Source organism: Poromitra crassiceps, assembly GCF_964638095.1.
Source record: "Poromitra crassiceps genome assembly, chromosome: 10".
Taxonomy (NCBI): Eukaryota; Metazoa; Chordata; class Actinopteri; order Beryciformes; family Melamphaidae; genus Poromitra; species Poromitra crassiceps.
Window position 1 is genome coordinate 48,045,080 of NC_139631.1, and position 25,000 is coordinate 48,070,079.

General features: G+C 48.7%; 1 protein-coding gene across 1 annotated transcript in view; it reads right to left on the reverse strand.

Annotated features, from left to right (window-relative positions):
- Positions 1–25,000, reverse strand: part of LOC310783260 (WD repeat-containing protein 5) — a 37,799-nt gene that overhangs the window by 8,242 nt on the left and 4,557 nt on the right. Inside the window, exons 5-8 of the mRNA XM_083644078.1 lie at positions 23,297–23,386; positions 21,317–21,456; positions 5,937–5,983; positions 1,490–1,565 (exon numbers count right to left, since the gene is read on the reverse strand). Of these exons, the coding sequence (XP_083500204.1) occupies positions 1,490–1,565; positions 5,937–5,983; positions 21,317–21,456; positions 23,297–23,386 (353 nt within the window). The remainder of the gene's footprint in view (positions 1–1,489; positions 1,566–5,936; positions 5,984–21,316; positions 21,457–23,296; positions 23,387–25,000) is intronic.

Genomic DNA, 25,000 nt, shown 5'->3' on the forward strand with positions numbered 1-25,000 from the left:
ATCTCAATGATAACTAGGGATGCACCGATATGAAAATTTTGGCCGATGCCGATAACCGATATTAACATTGCTGTTATGGCCGATAACCGATATTTACCGATGTCGATATGATCTGTATAAAACCACATTTTTATGATCATCACATTTTGTACATACTGAAAAAAAATATGTTAACACTGAATTTGAAAGTTATGCATTTCTTTATTTGCAAAGCCTTTGGAAAAGCCCATAAATCATAGATTTACTGCATTATTTCATATCAATGTGAAGAATTTGGCTGATAATGATAACCGATATTAACATTGCAACATCTGACCGATACCGATATGACCGATATGTTAAAAAATGACTAACATCGGCCGATACCGATATATCGTGCATCCCTAATGATAACACAACCCCGCAACCTCGGTTTCACCCTCGACCCCACCCTCTCATTCGATCGCCGGGTCAGCTCCATTGTCAAGACGTCACTTCTCCATCTCTGTAACATAAAATCAGACACTGCCTCTCCCCCCCTGCTGCTGAATCCCTCATCCCCACCTTCATCTCCTCCCGCCTTGACGACTGCAACTCCCTCCTCACTGGCATCACCTCCCGCTCCCTCCATAGACTCCAGATGGTTCAGAACTCAGCCGTCTGTCTGCTCACAAACACCCGGTCCCGGGACCAGATCACTCCTGAGTCCTGTCCTCCATTGTTTCACTGGTTCCCCATCAAACAATGCATCAACATCAAATTAGCCCTGGCACCGCCATACCTGACTGACCTCCTCCTCCCCCGTCGACCCTCCTGAGCACGTTGCTCCTCATCCACCGTTCCCCTCAACGTTCCTCCATCGAAACTCTGCAGCTCCAGAGCAGACGCCCGTCTCTGGAACTCCCTCCCCCAGCCCGTCCGAGTTCTCCCAGGCCTACAACCTCTCCTACCCATAACCACATCTACCAGGCATACAACCTCCCCTACCCATAACCACATCTACCAGGCCTACAACCTCCCCTACCCATAACCACATCTACCAGGCATACAACCTCCCCTACCCATAAGCACATCTACCAGGCCTACAACCTCCCCTACCCATAACCACATCTACCACCCCTCCCCGCTCCATCTCTTCATTCCCCTTGTGTCTGCCTCCTTCTATGCAATCCTGCTTACCTTCGCGATATGTTTTCCATCTGTTCCTGTCACTCGTTTCTCTTTTTGTTCCTCTCATTTGTTTTTTGTCGATTGTCAGCATCTTTGGGTCATTGAAAAGCGCTTTACAAGTTACATTAATTATTATTATTAATAATAATAATAACTCAATACCTAGCTAGTCAGATGCTAGTGTCATGTCTAAGTGACATTAAAACATGATCTTAATAACTCTTGGTCTTAACAGTGAGAACGTGTCCAGGTGGATAATAAAGTTAAAGTTCTCATAAAACACCAGTAGTAACTGTAGATCTAGCTAGCTAGATGCTAGCTAGATGTTAGCGTTACGTACTTGTCCAGCGTAGCAGCCAGGATGTATTTTCCATTGGGAGAAAACTTGACAAAAGACACCGGAGGATTATCGTCATCTAGACAGGAAATACACAGTTACTGACAGATCCACATATTACACATCTATATGCCATCATTAGGGATATAACAATATGTTGTTTTAAGGTATACCGAGATATCAAGCAACCATGGTTATCATACCGTAATCTTTACCTGTAATACCGTGGCCACAATATGTTGCACAATATGCACGGCGCCGCATGCCACTACTAATAAGTTCTTAACTCATTCATGGCCAAAGACGTCTTTGACGTGTTATCAGGAATAGCCCTCCCAGCCAATGACGTGTTTGACGTGTTTTTGTTTTTATTAGTGCAGCGCGTAGTTCAAACACTTCCCCAGCCTGTGACATGTTATCAGGTCCCTGCCCTCATAGCCAAGCCGACAACACGTCAACACGTGAACAAACACATACCGCAGCTGTTGTTTGAAATGAGCAGGAGGAAAAACAGAGAAACACGCTTCCTTGTAGAGAGGAGAAACGCCATTGAAACGCCCCTCGGCGCGCTGCACTGCTCGCCTTGCTGCAGGGCGAACCTGGATTGAGTTGTTCGCAGTAGTCAAACCCGTGACGAACATGATCGATCCGGTTCCAGCGCCTGGTCCCAAAGCCAAGCCGGACCCGTTCCTGTGTCGCAGCATTCGTCCCAGGCAGCCCGAACGAGAGGAGGAAAACGATGCAGCAGAGGCAAAGGAGGCTAGACGCTGATCTCAGACCAGATGGGTGTTCCCCTCCTATGCTAATTTGCGGGGGAAGGAGGTGCGATCCAGCAGCAGCTGTGGACAGAACTCTCTCTCTGTGTGTGTGTGTGTGTGTGTGTGTGTGTGTCTGTGTGTCTGTCTGTGTGTCTGTCTGTCTGTCTGTCTGTCTGTCTGTGTGTCTGTCTGCACACTCACTCACACTGAGTAAACTGTATTATTGAATGTAAAAAAAGCACTTCATGTATATATATATATATATATATATATATATATATATATATATATATATATATATATATATTTTTTTTTTTGTCATTTGTGTCATAATGAATAATATTTACATGTCTGATGTCAATACAGTTCAAAATAAAAGAATTGAGAGCGAGTTCTGCCTGAGATTGTGTATTTTACAAAAATTGCCTTTTCTGCTGTTTCTCTTCTCCGAGAGACCTTTTTGGTGAAAACAGGGTGTATACAAATGGCTATAAGTAGAGTACAGAACATGCTAAAAGCTCACTTTTTTTTCCTGGTGAACCCAGAGACGTACATCTTCATTTTGAGGTATTGCAAATCACTTTGGTGCTAATAGATAATTTACTGTGGGTCTTGAAAGATGACCAACAATTATGAAAATCTTTGGCCTGTGCTAAATATTGGCAGTCCTAAACTGGCCATGAATGAGTTAATGGAGGACCCTGATGTAAACATTCTCATAGTTTCAGTTTCAGGTCAATAAAGCAATATTTTTTCTTCAAAGCAAAATGCTTGTTTGTTTGTTTTTCGATGGGCCAAAGGATATTTAATTAAAAGTGGCAAAAAAATTAATACAGTGAAATACGTGATATTTTGGTAGATACGGTACTGTGCTGGGAAATGTCAAGTCAAGTCAAGTTTATTTGTATAGCCCTAATTCACAGGAATGCCTCACAGGGCTTCACAGAGAATGTGTCTAGCTAAATCTAGCTGACACAACAATAACAAATTACAGTCATATTAATAACATGGATGAACAATCTTATGATAGAGAGAGACAGAGGGAAGCAGAGAAAGGGGGAGAGAAAGTGGTGGAGGAGAGAGAAGGGCAAGGGAGGAGGTGGAGAGGGAGAGAGGTAGGAAGTAGTGCTGCACGATTAATCTAGTCGCAATCGCGATGTCAGCACGTGCGATTACATAACCGCAAAAGTGTGTGATTATTATTATTTTTTAACGTCTTTTTGAGTGTGTGTGTGTGTGTGTGAGCCTCCTCTAAATTAACGTTACATGCGACGCAGCAAACACACGTTTCCCTGCCATCACACTGGGCATAAACACTAGCGGGAGATGGTTTAATCAATTGTGTTCTAGCGCAAAGCGAGTGGGTTCCACGACGAAACAGCCTCGAGCCAACTACGTTATGTTTAGAGCAGCGCAGTAAATATTGTAATGTAATGTAATGTAAATACAATATTCCTGGAATGCGAGTTTAACTAAACAGTTACATGTCCTCTAACCTTACGCTGCCAGATGGACGGTTTAGCTTCACATTACGTTTCACTAAACCAGTCCATCTGGGAATCCAGTAATCCAACCCGCTGACGGAGGCGGGCACTTTTTCCAAGCTACTTGGCAGGTGATTGGATGACCCATCTGTCTATCACCGCTGGTGCGTGTTAACTTCAACCAATCAGATCGCCATGCCTCTGACGTAACGTTTGCGACCGGAGGACCTGTTGAAATGTTTGTTGCTAATTAGCGGCTAACAGCAGCCAGGAGTGTTTGGCTACGCGCAGCGAATTGACGAGTGGCCGTCCCTTGCGCTATTAATAGTTCATTGATGAAAACGGAGTGCAGTGCCACGTGTGTTTATTTACTATGCTGCCTCGCTATCTCCGTATAAGAACGTAAAGCGATTTTGCGCAGCTTTGTGTGTGTGTTTTGTGGAAGCTAATGTAGATCCGGCTAGAGTGATGTGGGCTGGGGCCAGAGTTATGATTATTGCACGGGAATTTCCACAAACGACGATTAATAATTGGATTGGATTAATAAACGTTTTGATATTTTGGAAATGCTGTCCAGTTGTGAAATAACTGAAGTTATTGCTGCATCTACGATAGCCTCGCTAGCTTTCGCTTCCGCCGCGGCAGCCATGTTGACGAGTGAAAAGAACTACAAAGACCATGTACCCACTACTTGCCCAGATGCGGCTCGGGTTTCTAAGCCAATCATCTTAACTGCCTGTGCATATCGAGATGGATTACGTCGAGAGAATCTCTTTTGATCTTGCGAGGTTATCCATCTTGCAAGCAAGGTTACATGTCCTCTGCATTCTACAACAAATAAAGACATTACAATTTGTTTTATTTTGTATCTTACATAGTTATTGGCCAAGTTATGATAGTTTATGGGATAGGAATTCTGCAAGGGTACAGAAGGGAGTATAGGCGGCCATCTTGCCTGCAGAGTTTTCAAATCAAGTAGAATACCGTTTTGACAGAAATCTGGGGGGTTTAGTCCTGCTTTAAGTGCCCTATTTTGGGATAAAAAAAGGTGACTGTCACCTAAAAGTGACTAGTTTGCATGCCTGAGTCTTAGTCAGCAGGACGCTAGCTAACCTAGCGTTGTTAACATTACACGTTAACTAACGTTAGGATGTCAGCTGTAGCCTTGTCTCCTGCGTACAAAACCATTGTCTGACACATTTTAATTCCATCTGTTTGGGAGTCTGGTCCGTCTGATCATGCCAGCGAGCTAAACCAGCTAACGAAGCAGAGACCACACTGACCGGCTGCACTCCTGTGTTAGTTAGCGATAATAACAATACGACTTCCAGTTGGTTATTTTCAAAATAAAATGATTCTGCACAAGTATAAAGCACACAGAAGCCATTGAAACATTGAAAATGTTTTATTTTGGTATTTCCCTGCCTTTGTGTGTGCATGATGCGGGGGGAGAGATTGACAGCGCGCTGTGGCACACACACTGATGATCAGCGTGAGTCCCCGTATCTGGGGATACCCCCCCCCCCCCCATTTCAAAAACTCAACAGATCTACACGAATCACACGTTACCTATTTTCGATTCAAAACGGCAAATTTCGCCAAAAGGTGACCATCTTTGCATCCCTGAAGTAACTACAGTTATCCATTTTTTTAGTTTGGTTACTCTTTGTTTTGTTCTCAGTCTGGATTTACTACGAAAATGACCGTTTGATGTAACTTTGGATTATTATTTCATCATCACGTGGTGAGTACACGAGTCACAACATGTACATGTGAGTATTTATGGCGCTATTTGTACGCGCATTTTTGGCGACTGAACCCAAGTAGGCAAATGTCCCATTGACTGCCATTGTTAGCGCTAAGCTATTAGCATTTGAGGGCTCTACCACAGCTTGTACTGCACGCAGATGGAAAATAAAGCCATGTACGTTCTAGTGTTAATATAGACAATATGGCAAATAAACTAAACTCCCCGAAAGTTGGTGTATCCCTTTACCAATCATCACTCTTCATGCCAAAACCCAACTAATCATCACTCCGCTGTCCTGTATGTGTGTGTGTGTGATTGTGTGTGTGTGTGTGTGTGTGTATGTGTAAGAGCGTGAGCAAGCAAGAGAGAAAGAGAGAGATGTTGGGGTCAAAATCCTCTGTGATGGCGGTGCGTCACAAAAGGATCAATTTATGGGAAACGCTGCTGGTTTTACTCACCAATCAGGGTCTTCAGACACTGTCCTGACGCCGTGTCCCAGATACGACTACAGACAGACAGGCAGGTGGAGAGTCAGACAGACAGGTAGAGAGACAGAAGGGCAGAGGAGGAGGGAAAAGGAGAATGTAATCACTTCAGCCTGTCAGTGTTGGTGCACCCCAAGGCTCAGTACTGGGCCGGGCTCTATTCACATAAACCAAAGGTTGTGTATCGTCGACATGCTGATGACACGGTTATTTACTATTCACCTTCTGTCCGGCAGGCTCTGCTTCTGATACTAGGGCTGTCGAAATGTCCCGACTATTAGATGCATCGCGCGCACGAATTTAAACAAAAAATCGATGAATTGAATGTTCATTAGTAATGTGATGTTGGCGGAAAGAAAAAGGCAGAACTCAGCTGCGAGAAAAGGTGGAACTCAGCTGGGAGCGCATTTGCAGCACCCGGACCGTTTAGAGTGAGACACGGCAGTTATCTTGTCAAATACATCCATGTTTCTTGCTGTGAAACTTTAAAAAAGGCAGGTTGCAAGCATTAATTGATTGCCTTTGCAAGAGCCATGCAACGTTTGTAATTACTAGGGGTGTCAAATTGTTTAATCGAATGCATTATTGCGTCGCGTCGCGATGCATCGAATCGAATCATTGACAGATAATCGCTGAATTGTTTGTTATGTTGACATTCAGATTTTAAAGCACTTTCTAAGTAAAAAAGGGAGTTGATATTTATCTGACTGCTTGTATCAATTGATGAAAAAGTAGCCATGTGCAGTAATAATATAGACAATTGAGGATATGATACTTTAGTCAGGTTCCCAATGTTCTGATTTCAACCTTCGTTCAAAATTTTTGGAGAGTTTGTAAACTATACATTTTTGGAAAGCTTAGAGTGTGACGAAACCCAAAACCAATGTTGCCATTTTTTTCAAAGTCACTATGGTGGCCTTTCAAAATGGCGACCACCGAAATTAAACGCCTGCACTGGAAACCCTTATATGGCCCAGCAATGTTATTTCCTATGAACTTTTATGACTGAAATGTCATCTATAGGCCTAGTGGATGAAATTAAAAGTGGTTTCTAAAAGTTGCATCTTGAGCAATTTGAGTAATTAGCATAATGAGCTAATTAATCGCCAAATCGCTATAATTTTGCTTCAAGTTAACCTAGAAAGGCGATCTAAGAGTCCAAGTCCATGTTTGTCATGTCCAGAAATGCATCTATTACCATAGTGCAGACATGCAACATTTCCTAATTTGCATGATTTGCATAAGGTATGTAAAAATTAGGTCACAATTAGGAAATTGCTAGATCTTTCACTTTTAGTCATCTTAGAATGATGATCTTTCTTTGATATTGGGTCACCATATACTGATACGCTTGGACAACACTGCCACGGTGGCGTATATCAATCGCCAGGGCGGTGTCCGGTCGCAGGCCTTGAACGTACTAGCGACGGACATCCACGAGTGTTCACCTGCTATCCCTGTCGGCGGCCCACATTCGGGGCCACCTCAACCTGGGCGCAGACTTGTTGTCGCGGGGCAACCTGCACAACTCTGAATGGGTTCTCCACCCACAGGTGGTGGAACAAATTTGGGCCAAGTTCAGTCGAGCCGGCGTTGATCTTTTCGCATCACGGCTCGCACACCATTGCCCCCAGTGGTTCTCTGTCCTCGGGGACGACCCACCATTGGGCTACGACGCGCTGGCGCACGTCTGGCCGGGGAAGGCCCTCTACGCGTTCCCCCCAATCCCCCTGATCCCACAGGTGCTAGCCAGGGTGAGGCAGCAGGGCCTGCAGCTCATTCTGGTAGCCCCACATTGGCCGTCACAGATCTGGTTCGCAGACCTGATTGCTCTGGCGCAGGAGGCTCCGTGGCTGTTGCCACGTCGAGTGGACCTACTGTCGCAGGCGGGCGGGGAGATTCTGCACCCTTCCCCACACAAGTGGAAGTTGGCAGCTTGGTTCCTGAAGGGGAATGGTTGTTAGCCCAGGGCCTACCGATGAACGTGGTACAGACCATACAGAGCGCTAGAGCTAGCTCCACTCGTGCACAGTATACTCACAGTGGCGGTCCTTTGCGCGCTGGTGTGCAGAAAAGGACCTGGATCCAGTGTATGTCTTTGGTTTCTCGCTTTATGAAGGGCGTCCGCAAGCTTCGGCCCCATACGAGGAGCGTCTTCCCTAAATGGGACTTGGTTACGGTGTTGGAGGGTCTCTCGGGACCTCCTTTCGAACCGATTGACACAATCAGTCTGAAACACCTTTCGCTGAAGACAGCATTGCTGCTAGCTTTGTCTTCCGGCAAGAGTTGGTGACTTGATTGCCCTGTCGGTGCAACAGTCATGCATGGTCTGCTCATGCTCTGATGATGAGCGCAGGGTCACGCTTCGCCCCAACCCCGCTTACCAGCCCAAGAACATTAGGGCCGGGTTCAGGTCTATGACCATAGATCTGGTAGCGTTTAACCCTCCTTACTCGGATCCAATGGAGGAGAGGAGACTCCAGGCGCTTTGCCCCGTACGGGCGCTTCTAGCCTATGTGAATATGACGTGCACATTGCGCACTTCTAACCAGCTCTTGGTATGCCATGTAGCTCAGGCTTTAGGTAAGCCTCTGTCCAAGGAGCGCTTGTCGCATTGGATAGTTGAGGCCATTACTCTAATCTACTCTGCCGTTGGGAAGATTCCACCGGAGGGCATTAAAGCTCACTCTATGCGGGGTGTTGCTTCATCTTGGGCGCGATTGCGCGGTGTATCGGTAGAGGACATGTGTGCTGCGGCATCATGGTCAACCCACGACACCTTCGTGAGGTATTATAGCTTGGATGTGGTAGGCACGACGTTCGCTCACACCGTCTTATCTTCTTCCCGTGTGCTATGATGCCTGATGTACTACCAGCTCCTGAGTCCATCATTGAAATGGTGAGATGCCGCTGCAAAGGAGATTGTTCAACACAAAGATGCTCCTGTAGGAAGAGAAACTAAGGGGTTGTCCTACAACCCAGGTTTTATGAGTGAAGCGAGGCTCCCACCTATTGCCATCTCTGCGTGGTACACGCTATCGAATGCTCTTACCTTTTATTACTTTAAAAGTGTCCTTTCCAACCATCCATTAGACCGTTGACAGGATGCAGACTGGACCCTTGGAAAATCCGGGGCGATCCTGACGGTCTCATGGTCTCCCATCCAATAGCAGGAGTAGAGGCGGGCACAAGCCCTCACGCCTGGAATTGGACCGGGAAAACACCACTCACCCGGCATTCGGCCAGAACCAGACAGACTGGCAGCAAGGCACCTGAGGTGGGAGCCTCGCTTCACTCATAAAACCTGGGTTGTAGGACAACCCCTTAGTTTTATTTCGTTGAAGCTCGGCTCCCACCTATTGCCACCTTACAACCGACCTTGCTGCAAAGGAGCACCTAAGTGCCCGACCTTGCGACTCTCGATCGAAAAATGGGCCGTCACGGCTTATAGCGCATGGGAACCCGATAAGGATTGGGGAGCAGTCAGCGAGGCAACTAGTCCGCGGAGGCAGACAGAACCGCATGAGCGAATGTCGCGCCTCCCACATCCAGACTATAAAACCTCACAAAGGTATGGTGAGTCGACCATGACGCAGCTGCGCACATATCTTCCACCGTCACACCGCGCAACAGCGCCCAGGAAGAAGCCACGCCCCGAGTAGAGTGGGCCTTAATTCCTTCCGGTGGAACCTTCCCAGCGGCAGAATAGGCCAAGTTAATGGCCTCCACTATCCAGTGCGATAGACGCTGTTTGGACAACGGCTTGCCCAGAGCCTTAGCCCCATGGCACACCAGAAGCTGGTTAGACGTACGCAAAGTACGCGTCTTGGCCACATAGGCACGGAGCGCCTGCACGGGGCAGAGCGACCTAAGTCTCCTCTCTTCCGCCGAAGAAGAGGCAGAAGGCTCAAACGCGACCAGGTCTATGGTCATGGACCTGAAGCCAGCCCCAATACACTTAGGCTGATAAGCAGGGTTCGGGCGGAGCGTGGCCCTGCGCCCATCGTTAGAGAACACCATGCACGATTGTTGCACTGACAGGGCAATCAAGTCTCCCACTCTTTTGCCGGAAGACAAAGCGAGAAGCAATGCCGTCTTCAGCGAGAGGTGTTTCAGGTCGGCAGCGTCGAGTGGTTCAAACGGAGGCCTCGAGAGGCCATCCAAGACCGTGACCAAGTCCCACTTGGGAAAGATGTTCCTTGTCTGGGGGCGAAGCTTGCGCACACCCGTCATGAAACGAGAGACCAAAGACAGGCCTCCCACTGTCTTGCCCTCGATGTCCATGTGGCAGGCCGAGATGGCGGCCACATAAACCTTAAGGGACTGCGGCGACTGGCCCGCTTCGTACAGACCCTGGAGGAAGCAGAGAATGGGCCGAACGTCGCAGGTCACCGGGTCCAGGTTCCTTTCTGCGCACCAGCGTGAGAAGGACCGCCACTTGTAGGTGTACTGAGTGCGAGTCGAGGTGGCTCTAGCACTCTGTATGGTTTGCACGACGTTCGCAGGCAGGCCCTGGGCTAGCAACCGTTCCCGTTCAGGGACCAAGCGGCCAGCTTCCACTTGTGTGGGGATGGGTGGAGTATCTCTCCGCCCGCCTGCGACAGCAGGTCCTTCCGACGTGGCAGCAGCCACGGAGGACCTCTCGTCAGAGTGATCAGATCCGCAAACCAGACCTGCGACGGCCAGTGCGGGGCTACCAGAATGAGCTGTAGCCCTTGCTGTCTCACCCTGGCCAGCACCTGGGGAATCAGTGCGATTGGGGGGAACGCATAGAGGGCCGCCCTCGGCCAGACGTGCGCCAGTGCGTCGTGGCCCAACGGTGGATCGTCCGCGAGGATGGAAAACCACTGGGGGCAATGGTGTGCGAGCCGCGAGGCGAAGAGATCGACGCTGGCTTGCCCGAACCTGGCCCAGATCTGCTCCACCACCTGTGGGTGGAGAACCCATTCTGAATTGCGCGGGTTGCCCCGCGATAGCAGGTCCGCTCCCAGGTTGAGGTGGCCCCGAATGTGTGCCGCCGACAGGGACAGCAGGTGGAGACGGGCCCACTCGTGGATGACCGTAGCCAGCTGGTTCAGAGCCAGCGACCGGACACCGCCCTGGCGGTTGATGTACGCCACTGTCGCGGTGTTGTCCGACCGTATCAGTACATGGTGGCCCATGATCTGATGTTGGAAGTGCCAAAGAGCGAGGCGAACTGCCTCCAGCTCTAGTATGTTTATGTGGCGAAGCTGTTGGGCTTGCCATCGCCCGTTCGCAGCCTGGCCTTCGAAGACCGCGCCCCAGCCCCAAAGGGAGGCGTCGGTCCGAATCACTCGCCTGAGTGGGACCGGACCCAGTCTGGCGCCCTCTGAGAGCCAACAGCGGTCCGTCCACACTTCCAAGGCTTGGCGAGCGCGGTCCGACAGCGTAAGGACGCGGGACCGATGTATCGCTGGGTCCAAGCGATGACCGAGGAACCACCTTTGGAAGGGGCGCATGTGCAGCAGCCCCAGAGGAATTGCCGCGGTCGCCGCGGCCATAAGGCCCAGTAGCACGGAGCACTGGTGAACGGAGATCGTGCGTGCGTGACGCCGAGTCTCCGCTGTCCTCCGAAGGTTGTCCAGCCTCTCCGGAGAGAGGCGGGCGCGCATTGAAAGGGAGTCTAGCTCCAGACCCAGGAAGGTTGTGACCTGTTGAGGCACGAGGGCGCTCTTGCGCCAGTTTATAAGGAACCCCAAGGCCTGGAGGTGGGAAGTCAGCACCTCGGTGTGTGCGGACACCATCTCGCTCGAGCTCGCCGCTATCAGGGCGTCGTCGAGGTAGACGTAAACGCGGATCCCCATCTCTCGGAGGGGAGCCAGCGCTGTGTTGACGCAGACTGTGAAAGTCCTGGGACTTAGAGACAGGCCGAAGGGGAGTACGCAGTACTCGTAGGAGACTCCCTGAAAGGAGAACCGGAGGTACCTCCTGTGCCTTTCCACGATGGAAACGTGGAAGAAGGCATCCTTTAGGTCGACTGACGTGAAGAAGTCCCCGGGTCTGATCGCTCTGAACAGTGTGGGGAGCGTCAACATGCGGAAGGGAAGCTTCCTGAGCAGGGGGTTTAGCCGCCTGAGGTCGAGGATGGGCCGTAAGGACCCGTCCTTCTTGGGCACCAGGAAGTACCTGTGGTAGAACCCGGACTGCCTGTCCTTGTCCGGCACGGGCCGTATCGCGCCCTTTGCCAGAAGCGAGGAGACTTCCTCGCCGAGGACAGCCATGGAGTCCGCATCCGCCAGGTCTGAGACAGGGATGCCCGTGAAAGCCGGCGGGGGGGCCGCGAACTGCAGCGCGTAGCCCTTCTCCAGCGTTCGCAGCACCCACGGTGTGGGTCTGCACAGCCTCTTCCACAGGGGGAGGCTGTTTGCCAGGGCAGGTCTGGTGCCCTGTGTCGGGGTTACCCTTGGCACATGATCCTGAGGCGCCACGGCACACGGCCCCAGCAGGACGTCCCCAGGGGGGGTGCGTCCCGGAGGCCGTGGCAGCATGGCGTGCAGCCCCGGCAGGACCAGCCCATAGGAGCTGCGTCCCGGAGGCCGCGGCGAGTCGTCGCCCGTGGTGTGCGGCCCCAGCAGGACCAGCCCGGGGGGGCTGCATCCCGGAGGCCGCAGGAGGTCGTTGCCCGGCTGGTGCGACGACAGCTGTGGGGGGGGAATAGCAGGGGGGCCTGCAGATGGTGAGGTGCCCTCCGAGCACCTCGCAGCTTTCGCTGGCAAGGGACACGTACTGAGCAAGGCTCTCTTCGGCGCTCGACAACACTGTGGGACGCCAGGTCCTGGCAGCGTGGAGGCTGCCCCTCCCCCCCCCGGGGGACCGCTAGGTACGCGCCGGGCCTCGGGGCCCGGTCGCGGTGGCCGACTTGTCAGGGTTACGGCGGGAGCCCCTGCTGCGGCGGGCACGGCTTCCTCGACCCGCGCCAGTCCAGGCTGGCTGGGGAGGTGTTGGCCCCGCGTTCCTTGGGGCATTCGAGCTGTTCCTGTCTGCGTTGGCTGGGGGACCGGACCACCCCTGGGGTTGCCTGTCCCGTGGACGGTGTGCAGGGCTGCCGCGGGTCGTCGTCGAACGACCTCGGGCAGGGGGTGGCCTCGCTGTGTGATGGGTCGCCCCGGTCTTGCGCGGCAGGACTCTGCCGACCGCCTCCGTGTCCTCACGCCGCCTCTGGGCCCTGCTGGCGAGGTCCGCCATTGAACCGAAGAGCCCGGTAGGGCAAACGGGCGCGTTGAGGAGGTCCGTCCTCTCATGGCCACGCAGGCTGGTGAGCTGCAGCCAGAGGTGACGCAAGGCGGCCACCGAAGATCCCATGACCCTCCCTGAGTCTTCCGACACACACTCCAGCATCTTGAAGACGTAGTCGGAGACCCGGCGTAGCTCAGTGAACATTTCAGGCTCGGGGGCTGCTTGGACCTGGTCTACCAGGAAGCAATGATACTTAAGCAGGAAGGCCATGGTGTTGGCCATGGAGGCCGCCTGGCCTGCCGCCAGATAGGACTTTTCCAGGAGCGAAGCAGTCTCCCTGCAGGCTGGGGAGGGGAGCAAGGGCTTCCCTTCCTTCTTCTGGCCTGGGAGCAGGTGGTCCGCCACCGCCTTCTCCAGTGGGGGGGGATGTTCATAGCCTGATTGGGCCCCTTCCACGACGCTAGACCAGCACTTAAAGCGTCGGATGGGGGCCTCAGAGGAGTAGGGTTTGGTCCAGGATCGCTGAACCCTACGCTGCACGTCGGGGCAGAAGGGCAGGCTTCCCCGTAGCGGCGTCTCAACGGCGCGGAAGTGGGAGGCGGTGAACATGTCCTTCTCGACGGTAGGGGGCGTAGGCCAGTCCCAGTCGAGGGCGGAAACAGCCCTGGCCACGACCTCCCTGAACTCCCTCTGGTAGATCTCAGAGGAGATGTCGTCAGGAGGGGGGAGCCCCCCGGGGTGAGCCCTTTCTGGGTTACCCGGGCCGGCCAGCAGGGAGGCCTCATCATCCCGTTTTGGGTGGATCTCGAGGAAGTCATCCCAGGGTCCCCCGCCTCCGGCCATCTTGGCGGAAAGGCGAGCCCATTCCGAGACACGGGAGTTAGCCGCACCTTCACCCGACCTGGGGGAGGGGGGCAGGGAACAGCGGGAACCATGTGGGGAACGCAGGTGGGGACCGCGCTGGGAACCCGTCTTGTGCCGGGTATACTGCTCGCACTGCCGTGATCCCGGCGGGAAGTCACGCTGGGAACCTACCTGGCAGCTGTGCTGTGAACCCGACCGAGAACCGCGTTGGGAAATTCGCGCGTCATGCCGCGGGCGCTTAGGCGGGGAGCACTGTTGGGAACCTACCTTTTTTCTTTGGTAGCTGTGCTGCGAACCCGACCGGGAACCCCGCGCATCTTGCCGTGGGCGCTTCAGCGGGCAGCGCTGCTGGGAACCCTCCTTGTGGCCATGCTGTGAACCCCAACGAGACGCACGTGGGGAGCTCACCTGGGAGCACTGCTGGGAACCCTCCTTGTGGCCGTGCTGTGAACCCAAACGAGAAGCACGTGGGGAGCTCTCCTGGGAGCTGTGCTGGGAGCCCTCCCGAGAGTTGTCAACGTGCTGCTGTCCGAGAGGCAGCGGGGTGTCGGAGGTAGCAGGCCCAGAGGTAGTCTGACTCTGGCTGGGCTCAGCTGCAGCAGCAACGCCGCCAGCGTGGCCTCTGAAGAAGTCTGCCCTGTATTTTTGAGTGCTACGAGGCATCTCAGTACAGGCGAGGCAAAACTCCGGATCTCCGAGGCAGCTATCTGCGTGGGCCTGTCCCAGGCATTCAACACACAGCGTGTGCGAGTCCTTGGCTGATAGCCACGCGCCACACTTGTCCGCACAGCGCTTCGCCTTGTTAACACTAGCCATCCTGTTAGAACACGCGGTAGTGACAGGCGAACAACGTTAACGTTAATGTATCCTCTTCTTTATCGCCTTGTGGGTAACACTGAAGCAAGCGAGTTAACACAAACCACTGAACGTGGCAGACCGAGCGCGCGTAGGCGGCAGGCTATTTTAGCGGGTCTTAACTCTAGCAAGCCAGTCGGCAGTGGTGCCGACTAATACCTGTAACCTAACACAAGAACGAGACTAAGCTACGAAACACGTGACGCTAGTAGCGGAGAGTTATCTCTACGTGAGGTTAGCTTAGACAGAGCAATTCAATTAGCAAGCATACAACGACACTCGGACCGGCTTGTTTAAAAGCCGCCGACACGTGAAAAAAACACTTAGCTTTGTCGCTCGCCTCCAACTTTCACCGCCCAGGCGAAGGTAACCTTCCAGACCGGAAAATCAACGACCGAGGTTCCCGTCCGCTACGCCGATGTACGGGGAGCAGTTGAAGTGAAAGTGGTCGGGCAAGCTAACGCTAATCTGGAGCAATAATTCACACGTCTGTCCTTGGCCGAATGCAGGTAAGAGTGATGTTTTCCCGGTCCAATTCCAGGCGTGAGGGCTTGTGCCCGCCTCTACTCCTGCTATTGGATGGGAGACCATGAGACCGTCAGGATCGCCCCGGATTTTCCAAGGGTCCAGTCTGCATCCTGTCAACGGTCTAATGGATGGTTGGAAAGGACACTTTTAAAGTAATAAAAGGTAAGAGCATTCGATAGCGTGTACCACGCAGAGATGGCAATAGGTGGGAGCCGAGCTTCAACGAAATAAAACTTACAATGCACTGACCTTTGCCTTTGCAGTACACAATGTGAGAACGATGAGGACTCAAGATCTGAAAACCGGGATTCAGATGGCAGTGATGCTGAAGATCTTGAATGAGATGGGTTTTTAACTAACAGAAGTTAGTTATAATTGCAAATGATGAATTTCAATATGCCTTGACGTACAGAGCTTTTTGTTACAATCCATTTGTTATGGATGCTTGAATTCAAATTATAAATATATTTACTTTATATTATATCCAATTGATTTTCCTTCCCTTTTTCCTTAAAGTGTTTTGAACATTTGTCGTTTTTAAAATCCAAAATGGAATTGACTAAAGACAAAATATAGATGTCCATTTCAGCCTAATTATATAATTTATGCTAATTATGCTAATGAACAAAGGTTGCATGATTTAGTTATGGCAAGACATTAATTTCTAGACATCAAAACATAGACTTAGACTCTAAGATAATCGTTCTAAGTTGCCCAAAACTGAAGATTTCCCGATTGTTACCTTTTTTTAACCAAATTTATACTAATTATGCTAATTAGGAAAGGTTGCATGACTGCACTATGGTAATAGATGAATTCCTGCACATAACAAACATGGAGTTAGACTCTTAGATCATCTTTCTAAGTTAACTGGAAGCAAAGTTATAGCCATTTTCCAGTTTTTGGCAATTAATTGCCTCATTATGCGAATTACTCAAATTTCTCAACATGCAACTCTTAGCAACCAAGTTCAATTTCATCCACTAGGCCTATAGATGACATTCCATTCATAAAAGCTCATAGGAAACTACATTGCTGGGTCATATAGGGATGTCCAGTGCAGGTGTTTAATTTTGGTGGTCGCCATTTTGAAAGGCCAAGATGGCCACCATAGTGACTTTGAAAAAAATGGCAACATTGGTTTTGGGTTTCGTCACACTCTAAGCTTTCCAAAAATGTATAGTTTACAAACTCTCCAAAAATTTTGAACGAAAATACATAAGGACCTCGACTACTTTGAGCTGTATCGAGATATTGTGGAATCGAATCGACAGATTAATCGTAATCGAATCGTGAGGCCAGTGAAGATTCACAGCCCTAGTAATTATGCTTTGATCATTTGACTCGTTCATTTGACTGTTAAAAGTATACTGCCAACTATATAATTAAAAATATATTTTTTTATCCTTATATAAAAATTTGAACACAATAAATACATTGGCAGTGTGTTTGTGGCCAGACACTGCCCCCTGCCTGATTCAGGTGCTGTTTACACTTTGTTTGGCTGTGCCGGGACGTATTTGGGCAGATACATTGTGTAGAGCAAGCAGAGGTTCTCAAATGTTTTTCAGCCAAGGACCCCTTACATGATAGAAAATATACCGGGGACCGCCTCATTCTGATTTGTGATTTTGGGCTAAGCTTAATTGTTTAAACGGTAACGTGCTTGACTTTTAAATTGATGGGTTTGTTAGATTAGAATGTAATCCATGAACAATTGTAGATATAAAACATACAATATATTTGTTGAACTATGAAGCTTTTGCAACAAAACATTTATTTTCCTGAAAACTTTTCACGGACCCCCTGGCAAAGTGCCACGTGGGAGCTGTATAACGTGCAGCAAATAACATCGCTCACAGCGCAACAGCCAGCCTATAGCATCACTAAGATGTTCTGAGCTGATCCCGCAGCAGAGCGGACATAAAACCAGGAAATAGAGCTCCTTCCCAGATCAGCTTTTGAGCTGATTGCAGCTCATCTTGCGATGGTTTGAAGGTATGTGTGTGTTTATGTGTGTGTTTATAGCATAACCGCTGTGAAACTATCAGAAGATAACATTTAAATCCTGCGTTTCAAGAGTTTACCGGCGCTCTCTCTCCACATAAACACAGCCTCGATCGACCACATAAACACAGAACAAACCAAAACACTCTCCCATCACAGAAATACACACTGAAAAACACACTGCCACACTATTATATGGGCCAGAAGCAGTGTTGGGAACGTTACTAAAAAAAAGTAATTAGTTATAGTTACTCACTACTTGTTCCAAAAAGTAACTGAGTTAGTAACTGAATTACTCTATAATAAAAGTAACTAGTTACCAGGGAAAGTAACTATTTGCGTTATCTCCACCTTGAAAATGCCAAATTTTCATGGATTGCTGCAAACCTGAGGGTACCCTCACGGGCCCCTCGGGCCGACCAAAACGGGCCGAGGCCGGGCTTGTTTTTTATTTATTTTTAATTAATAGGTCCGGGTCGGGCCGTTTCAATAATTAAATTAAATAATGTTGTATTAGCGTACTCGCTTGATTTTACACAGCGGAGCACAGTCAGACAAAGAGGAGGAGTGCACAGACACTCCCCCAGCCACACACAGACCCTCACGTGACGTTAGTAGCTGTAGACAGCTCCCGAAGAGAAATAGAGAGAAACCGTTTGTGCCGTGTCCGTCCATGTACAGCGAGCAGACAGCTCCCGAACACAGAGAGAGAGAGAGAGAGAGTCAAATAGAGAGACAGACAGAGAGAGGCTGCGCAGGACGGCCGCGCGGCGACGCAGCACGCCGAACAGAGAGGGAGAGAGATGTGTCATTATATCGTAATATTGGCTTCGGGCCTCGCAACGGGCTGGATCGGGCACGGGTCTGCATGTCACGGGCCGGGGAGGGCTAGGGCCGAAATTTCAGGCCCGCGCAGCTCTCTACTCCGGACTCGCCATTTCTGCTGCTTCCTCGAATCTGTTTGGTGTGTCTGTGTGTGTGTGTGTGTGTGTGTCTCGCCCGTGTCCTGACTCCTGGCTCGTGTGTAACACTGGCTCCGATTGGCTACCATGAAACACATGACTCTGCCTTAGCCAATCATAATCGTTTATCTCGTTATGTTAACCCACCCGGTCTCCTCACTTGACAACACTAGTGTAGGCTACGGGTAGTTTACTCAATCATTTCATAGTAACGCACCGCATTTAGCGTTCAGTAACGATAACGCCGTTGTAACGACGGAAACAGTAATTAGTTAGATTACCCCGTTACTGAAAAAATAACGGCGTTACTAGGGATGTCAATTTTCGGTTAATTTCACTTTCGATTAACCGACGCTAATAATCGATTAACCTATCGGTTAATTCATAATTTTTTAATATAAAAAAAAAAAAAAAAATTTTTTTTTTGTCTATTTACTCAATGAACTCATGCCCAAACAAGGCGTGTCTATTTAGATGCTGAAATGTTAATGCTTTTTGTGTTAGAATTTCTAACACAAAAAGCATTAACAAGCATTAACAAAAAGCATCAACATTTCAACACAAATTATTTTTGTGTTAGAATTTGTAACACAAAAAGCATTAACATTTCAGCATCTAAATAGACACGCCTTGTTTGGGCATGAGCTCATTGAGTAAATAGACAAAAAAAAAAAAAAAAAAAAATTTTTTTTTTTTTTTTTTTTTTTAATATTAACTGATAGACCGACAGCAATAACCGAACAACGACGTTAGCGACGGTTAATCGATTAACGGTTAACCGTTGACATCCCTAGGCGTTACCTAACGCCGTTCTTTTAAACAGCGTTATTCCAAACACTGGCCAGAAGTGATCGTTTTGAGGGGAAACTTTGTATAATTATATATTTATTTTTTTATTAAATAGTTGCATAGTAAACCTTTAAGACAAGACAAGTAACCTTACGGTAAACTTCCTTGATATAGAATAATCTACTCGGCCACATTGAAGAATCATACAGGTCGGAGTTAGGGTTGTGCGATGTCATGAAAATTCCCATCGTGATTGTTTTACAGTGAAACATCGTTTTGGTCGATGGCATCGTCGCGCGGGGGGGGGGGTGGGGGTGGGTGGAATAATTAATTATTTATTAAGTCGCTGCGTTGCTGTAATTCCATTTGGCTAGCCGCTGCAATGCGTTAACGTTAACAACAGGGCAGCTGAGGTCTGATACCAGCAGGCTTGGATAGGCTATTAGCCACTGCTCTGTGCTACAGCACAGAGCCAGGCGACTGAAGTGGGCAGTGGCTGTCACTACCAGCACTTTGAACGGCGCAAAACAAATAACGTTAACGTTACAGATCCTCACCAACAATGTGTGCGTGTGTTGAATTTAACTAGCTGGCAGAAAACTGACTGAATTACTGGCTGATATAACGTTAGATTTTTTTTTAGGGCTTTTGAACCAATGTAATGAGAGAGAGTTTAGGAGAAATGGCTAGAGAAACGCAGCTGCTGTGGGCGACTCCAACTTTCACTTTGGAAACAGGCATGTTAAATTCAGTTGAAGACTGTATACTCACTTTGGGTTGAAAAGGTGACGTTTCTTCTTTGTCTTAAAAAGTTTTCACAACACAGCCGACTTCTCACGCGTGGGGGACGCCCCGGCGACATTAAACTATCGCACCCAGTTCAGAGAAGCAGTGGAGCGGAGGAGGGGGAGGAGGAGTGGAGGCTTCCCTGAAGTGAACTGGGTGCGCTTGTTTAATGCCGCCGGCGCGTCCCCCGCGCGTCACGGTAAGTGGACTTGGCCTTTTTTATTATTAAAACTAGAGCCCGACCGATATTATCGGCCGATATTGGCGATTACCGATATATCGGTATCTGTAATATTTGGCGCCCTTTTTTTTTATTTTTTATATATATATATATAAGTTATAGACAGCATGGACAGCATGTTGTGTATATTTGATATTTTTTCTTAACTATTTGTTCTATTGTTTTTGTATTTCTAGTTATTTATAATTATTAAATTCCCAGTTAAGTTTTCTGTTTCATTGCATTGAGTTTATTAATAAGCTGTAAAATATCCTGCCTACATCACATATTTCAATTCATGTCAACTCAATCATATCTTTGTCAAGTGTTTGATATTTGACGGTTGCTGATGTGGTGCCTCCTCTGGTCGTTAAGGGCGCCTGTTCGGAGGGAGGGGAACTCGTTGGAATAGCGTGATCCTCCCACGTGCTATGTCCTACCGGTGAAGCTTCCCCTGTCAGGTGAAAAGAAGCGGCTGGCTAACTGCCCATGTGGAAGCATGGAGCCAGTTTTCGGCTCTCCCCAGATCGGCAGAGGGTGGAGCAGCAACCAGGATAAATAAATAAAAAATTAGCACTAATGGGGGATAAACATTTGATAAAAAATAATAATAATAATAATATCGGCCGATATTATCGGTATCGGTAATTTTTTATTCCCTAAAATCGGCATCGGTATCGGTTTCAAAAATCCCATATCGGTCGGGCTCTAATTAAAACGGCACAATTTTAATTCAAACAGACAATTAATTACGATGATCCGATGTAGAAGACTCAGAGGTCGATGGGGGGTCGGCCCATCACGATGGTCGATGCCATCGTCCATCGTGCCAACCCTAGTGGGAATACTTTCTAACTGTTCTGCCAGACTTTCATCTATACCGTATTTGATATGAGCTAAGCTTTACAATTAAACAAGGAGAAAGTTACAGACCAAAATATCAATAAAGACAGTTCAGTGAAAATCATTCTGGATATCAAAATGGAATAGTGGATATCTGTAATTAAAAGCCTCATACACATGAATGGCAAAAGTGACATCATTTGTCCTAGGTAGGTAGAGTATCTCGCTGCCTGTGTGTGTGTGTGTGTGTGTGTGTGTGTGTGTGTGTGTGTGTGTGTGTGTGTGTGTGTGTGCACACGCACCACAGGCCATCGTAGCTGCTGGACACGATGAGAGAGCCGTCTCTGTTGAAGTGGACGGCAGAGACGGGGTCAGAGTGCGCCGGCAGAGTCTTCAGACACTTCCCTGTCTTCACGTCCCAGATACGAACACTCTCATCAAACTACACGCACGCACGCACGCACGCACACACACACACACACACACACACACACACACACACACACACACACACACACACACACACACACACACACACACACACACACACGAGCATGCACACATGTACACACACACACACACACACACAGACACACACAGGTGAAAATAAAGAGGCTGTGAGAGTGCGTATTTTATAGAGTATGCAGTAGCAGTGTTTGTGTGATGTATAGTGCAGTATGCAGTACATAGTATGCAGTATAAAGTTTGGAGTACCGTATGCAGTATACCAGTGGTTCCCAAACTGGGGTACGCGTACCGCAGTACCCCCGCGTACCTCCATGTACCCCTAGGGGTACATGGAGGTAGTACAGGGGGTACTTGAGAGAAATGGGAGAATGTATAAATCGTGAAAATAAAGGAGTGGGATGCAGCCAGTGCTGTGCCTGTGAGGGTCAAGCTAAGCGCGGGGAGGGGCTGACTGGCTGAACCGTGAGGACAGCTGAGGAGCTTGTCATGACCCATCCTCCTCTGCCTCTGATTGGCTAGACTCGTTCGGGTCTGGTTATCGCCACAGGATGAAGTAGGTTGCATTGAAGGTGCTCCATTGAATTAACAGGCGTCAAGGCATTTTTGCGTAGTTTCAAGTGACACATGGTACCAGCGTACTCGGGTGCAGGTTGGCAGGTCTGAATAAGGTGAATGTCTTTCATTGTCTCTGCTGTGGGACTGCCACAAAACGGAGGAGGCACTAATTACAACTCTTTCACTCGATTTCTTATTTTGTAATGTTGTATTTTTCAAAAGGTGGGTTATCATTGATTCATTGCATCATTATGCTTAGGGATGGGCATTTTAAGCAATTGAAATACTCGAGTACTCTCCTTCTATTATGAACGAGTAATCGGGTACTCACTCGGGGGGTTGGGGGGGTTTCCATGTGGAAACGCCCGCTGAACCCAAGTTTGGTGATGTTAAGCAGTTAATTTTCAATATCTATTACTATAGTAATGATGACAGAGCAGGGGTAATCTGCTGTGTACGGGCCTGTTCACACATAACGTAGGCATTTTTGCATGGAAAAAGCGCGACCTGGAGCACTTTTTGTGTGAGGAGATATAAACGGACAGACCGTGATATTAGATGACGTTAGCTTAGCTGCAGCTGTTAGCCTACCTCAGTATCTCCGGTGGTTGGATAGCATTGGTTAGTGCTTCGTTCGAGCAGACGATACTTTTGTGAAACAACCGAAGGCTCATTTCCAATACATGTCTGGTATAATCCATTCTGCTTTATGATCACTGTTACAGTAACGTAAATCCACGGATTACGGTGTTCTGCCAAAAAGTGAAAACTGACCAGTGACCAGTGATTAACGTTGGCTGCAGCTAAATAGTGATCGCCATGAAGCGATAGTCTCCCAAAAGGTGATTTCTTCTCCACATTTCTTGTGGCTAACGTTATGGGAGACGACAGTGTATCGGGCGTGCGTCATGGAGAAGCGTGCGTCTGTCTCGTTAACGGGAGCATATCTCCAGTCAGCATTTTCGTGATGAGCTGGGGGAAAATAATGTTACTTAAACAAGAGTCTATAGCCAGATCCACATGACGAGGCGTGCGTAGATCTACCATTTTTAAAGGGGTGGGGCGAGTACCCTAACAGCGGAAACGTTACTCGAGTACTGACATTATGAACGAGTACCCGAGTACTCCCGCCCATCCCTAATTATGCTATAGTTTGTCAAATGTTGCAGTCAGGGAAAGGGGGTAGTTGGATTCAGAAATCAGGGAAAGGGGGTACTGAAGCCAAACTACTGCAGTAAACAGTAAACAGTAAACAGTACCGATCCGGACACCACCAGGTTGGACTGAGGGTTGAAGTTGCAGCAGAAGACATAGTTACTGTGACCCTTCAACGTCTTCAGACACTTCCCCTGGAGAAATAGACAGAGAGAGAGAGAGAGAGAGAGAGACAGGTACTAGTGTCATTGCTTAAACAGTTAAATGCGTTGTTAGAACTACCTGCAGCTGTGTTTCTCCTGCCTAGTATACACCATGGCGCTGCTGCAGAAATATGCCCATCGCTGCTAGCTAAAGCTGTTTTGTGTTTTGTTTTTTGGTTGAGGCATTGCAAGGAGAGAAGAAAGGAGGAGAGGATAGGAGAGAGGACAGAGGAGAGAGGAGAGGAGAGGAGGAGAGGAGGAGAGGAGAGGAGAGGAGAGGAGAAGAGAGGAGAGGAGAAGAGAAGAGAGGAGAGGAGAGGAGAGGAGAGGAGAGGAGAGGAGAGGAGAGGAGAGGAGGAGAGGAGAGGAGAGGAGAGGAGAAGAGAGGAGAGGAGGAGAGGAGAGGAGAGGAGAAGAGAGGAGGAGAGGAGAGGAGAAGAGAGGAGAGGAGAGGAGAATAGAGGAGGAGAGGAGAGCAGAGCAGAGGAGAGGGGAGGAGAGGAGAGGAGAGCAGAGCAGAGCAGAGCAGAGGAGAGGAGAGGAGAGGAGAGGAGAGGAGAGGAGAGAGGACAGAGGAGAGGAGAGGAGAGGAGAGGAGAGGAGAGGAGAGGAGAGGAGAGGAGAGGAGAGGGATGAACTAAGAGGAGAGTTTTTTGAGAGTTTTTATCAGCTCTGTGCTGATACATGTGTGTGTGTGTGTGTGTGTGTGTGTGTGTGTGTGTGTGTGTGTGTGTGTGTGTGTGTGTGTGTGTGTGTGTGTGTGTCTCTCTCTCTGTGTGCCAGAGATATTTGGTCGATAGTGACAGCTCAACTCGCCCCTTGGAAGACTGGTCTAGCCAATGAAGTTTCATAACATTGACAGACCAATCACAAGCTGCCATTTAGAGACCGGAAGAGTACCTTTTCATACTATTGGCGGAGCCTGGAATGAGCTATCTCTATAGCCCATTCATCTCTGGCCTGGTCATGCATGAGTATTATTCAAATTCAAGCATATTCAATACTTTGAAAACATGTTGGTAAAAAGTAAAAGCATTTTCCAAACTTTCAAGACTTTGTACGAACCGCGAGTGCCCCGTCTGCCGACCTAAACCAACATCAATCATAACCTTTGACTTTCCTCAGAGATATAACGTGACAGAAAGAAACGTCATAAATGTAAGTTATTATAATTGAAAATGTCATTACTGATAAGTGATAATACAACAGTGTGGTAAGCTCATTCTGGAAAAATGTCAATTAAGAATCAATAATTGGAAGAATGAATGCTAGCTAACAGCTAGATAGCGCCCTGTAAATGGTCATCATCACACATATCAAATTAAACTGTTTGTCAAATCACGTTTGAATTTTCAGATGAGTTTAAAACACTGGCTCATTAAAAGAAAGGGGGGGTGCTTGTGAGAAGGAGCAGGTTAGTGGGGGGGGGGGTCTCTGCTGTCTGGCAGCAATGTTTTGAAAGTTTTTTTTCAATTTACATGTTGCCAAATACAATTTGATTGACTGTACCTCCTAATAGACAGGACACGCATGAGAGCGCATGTGAATCAATGAGGCCATTTACACCTGGCACTAACATGCGTTTTCTGTGATCAGATTGCAATC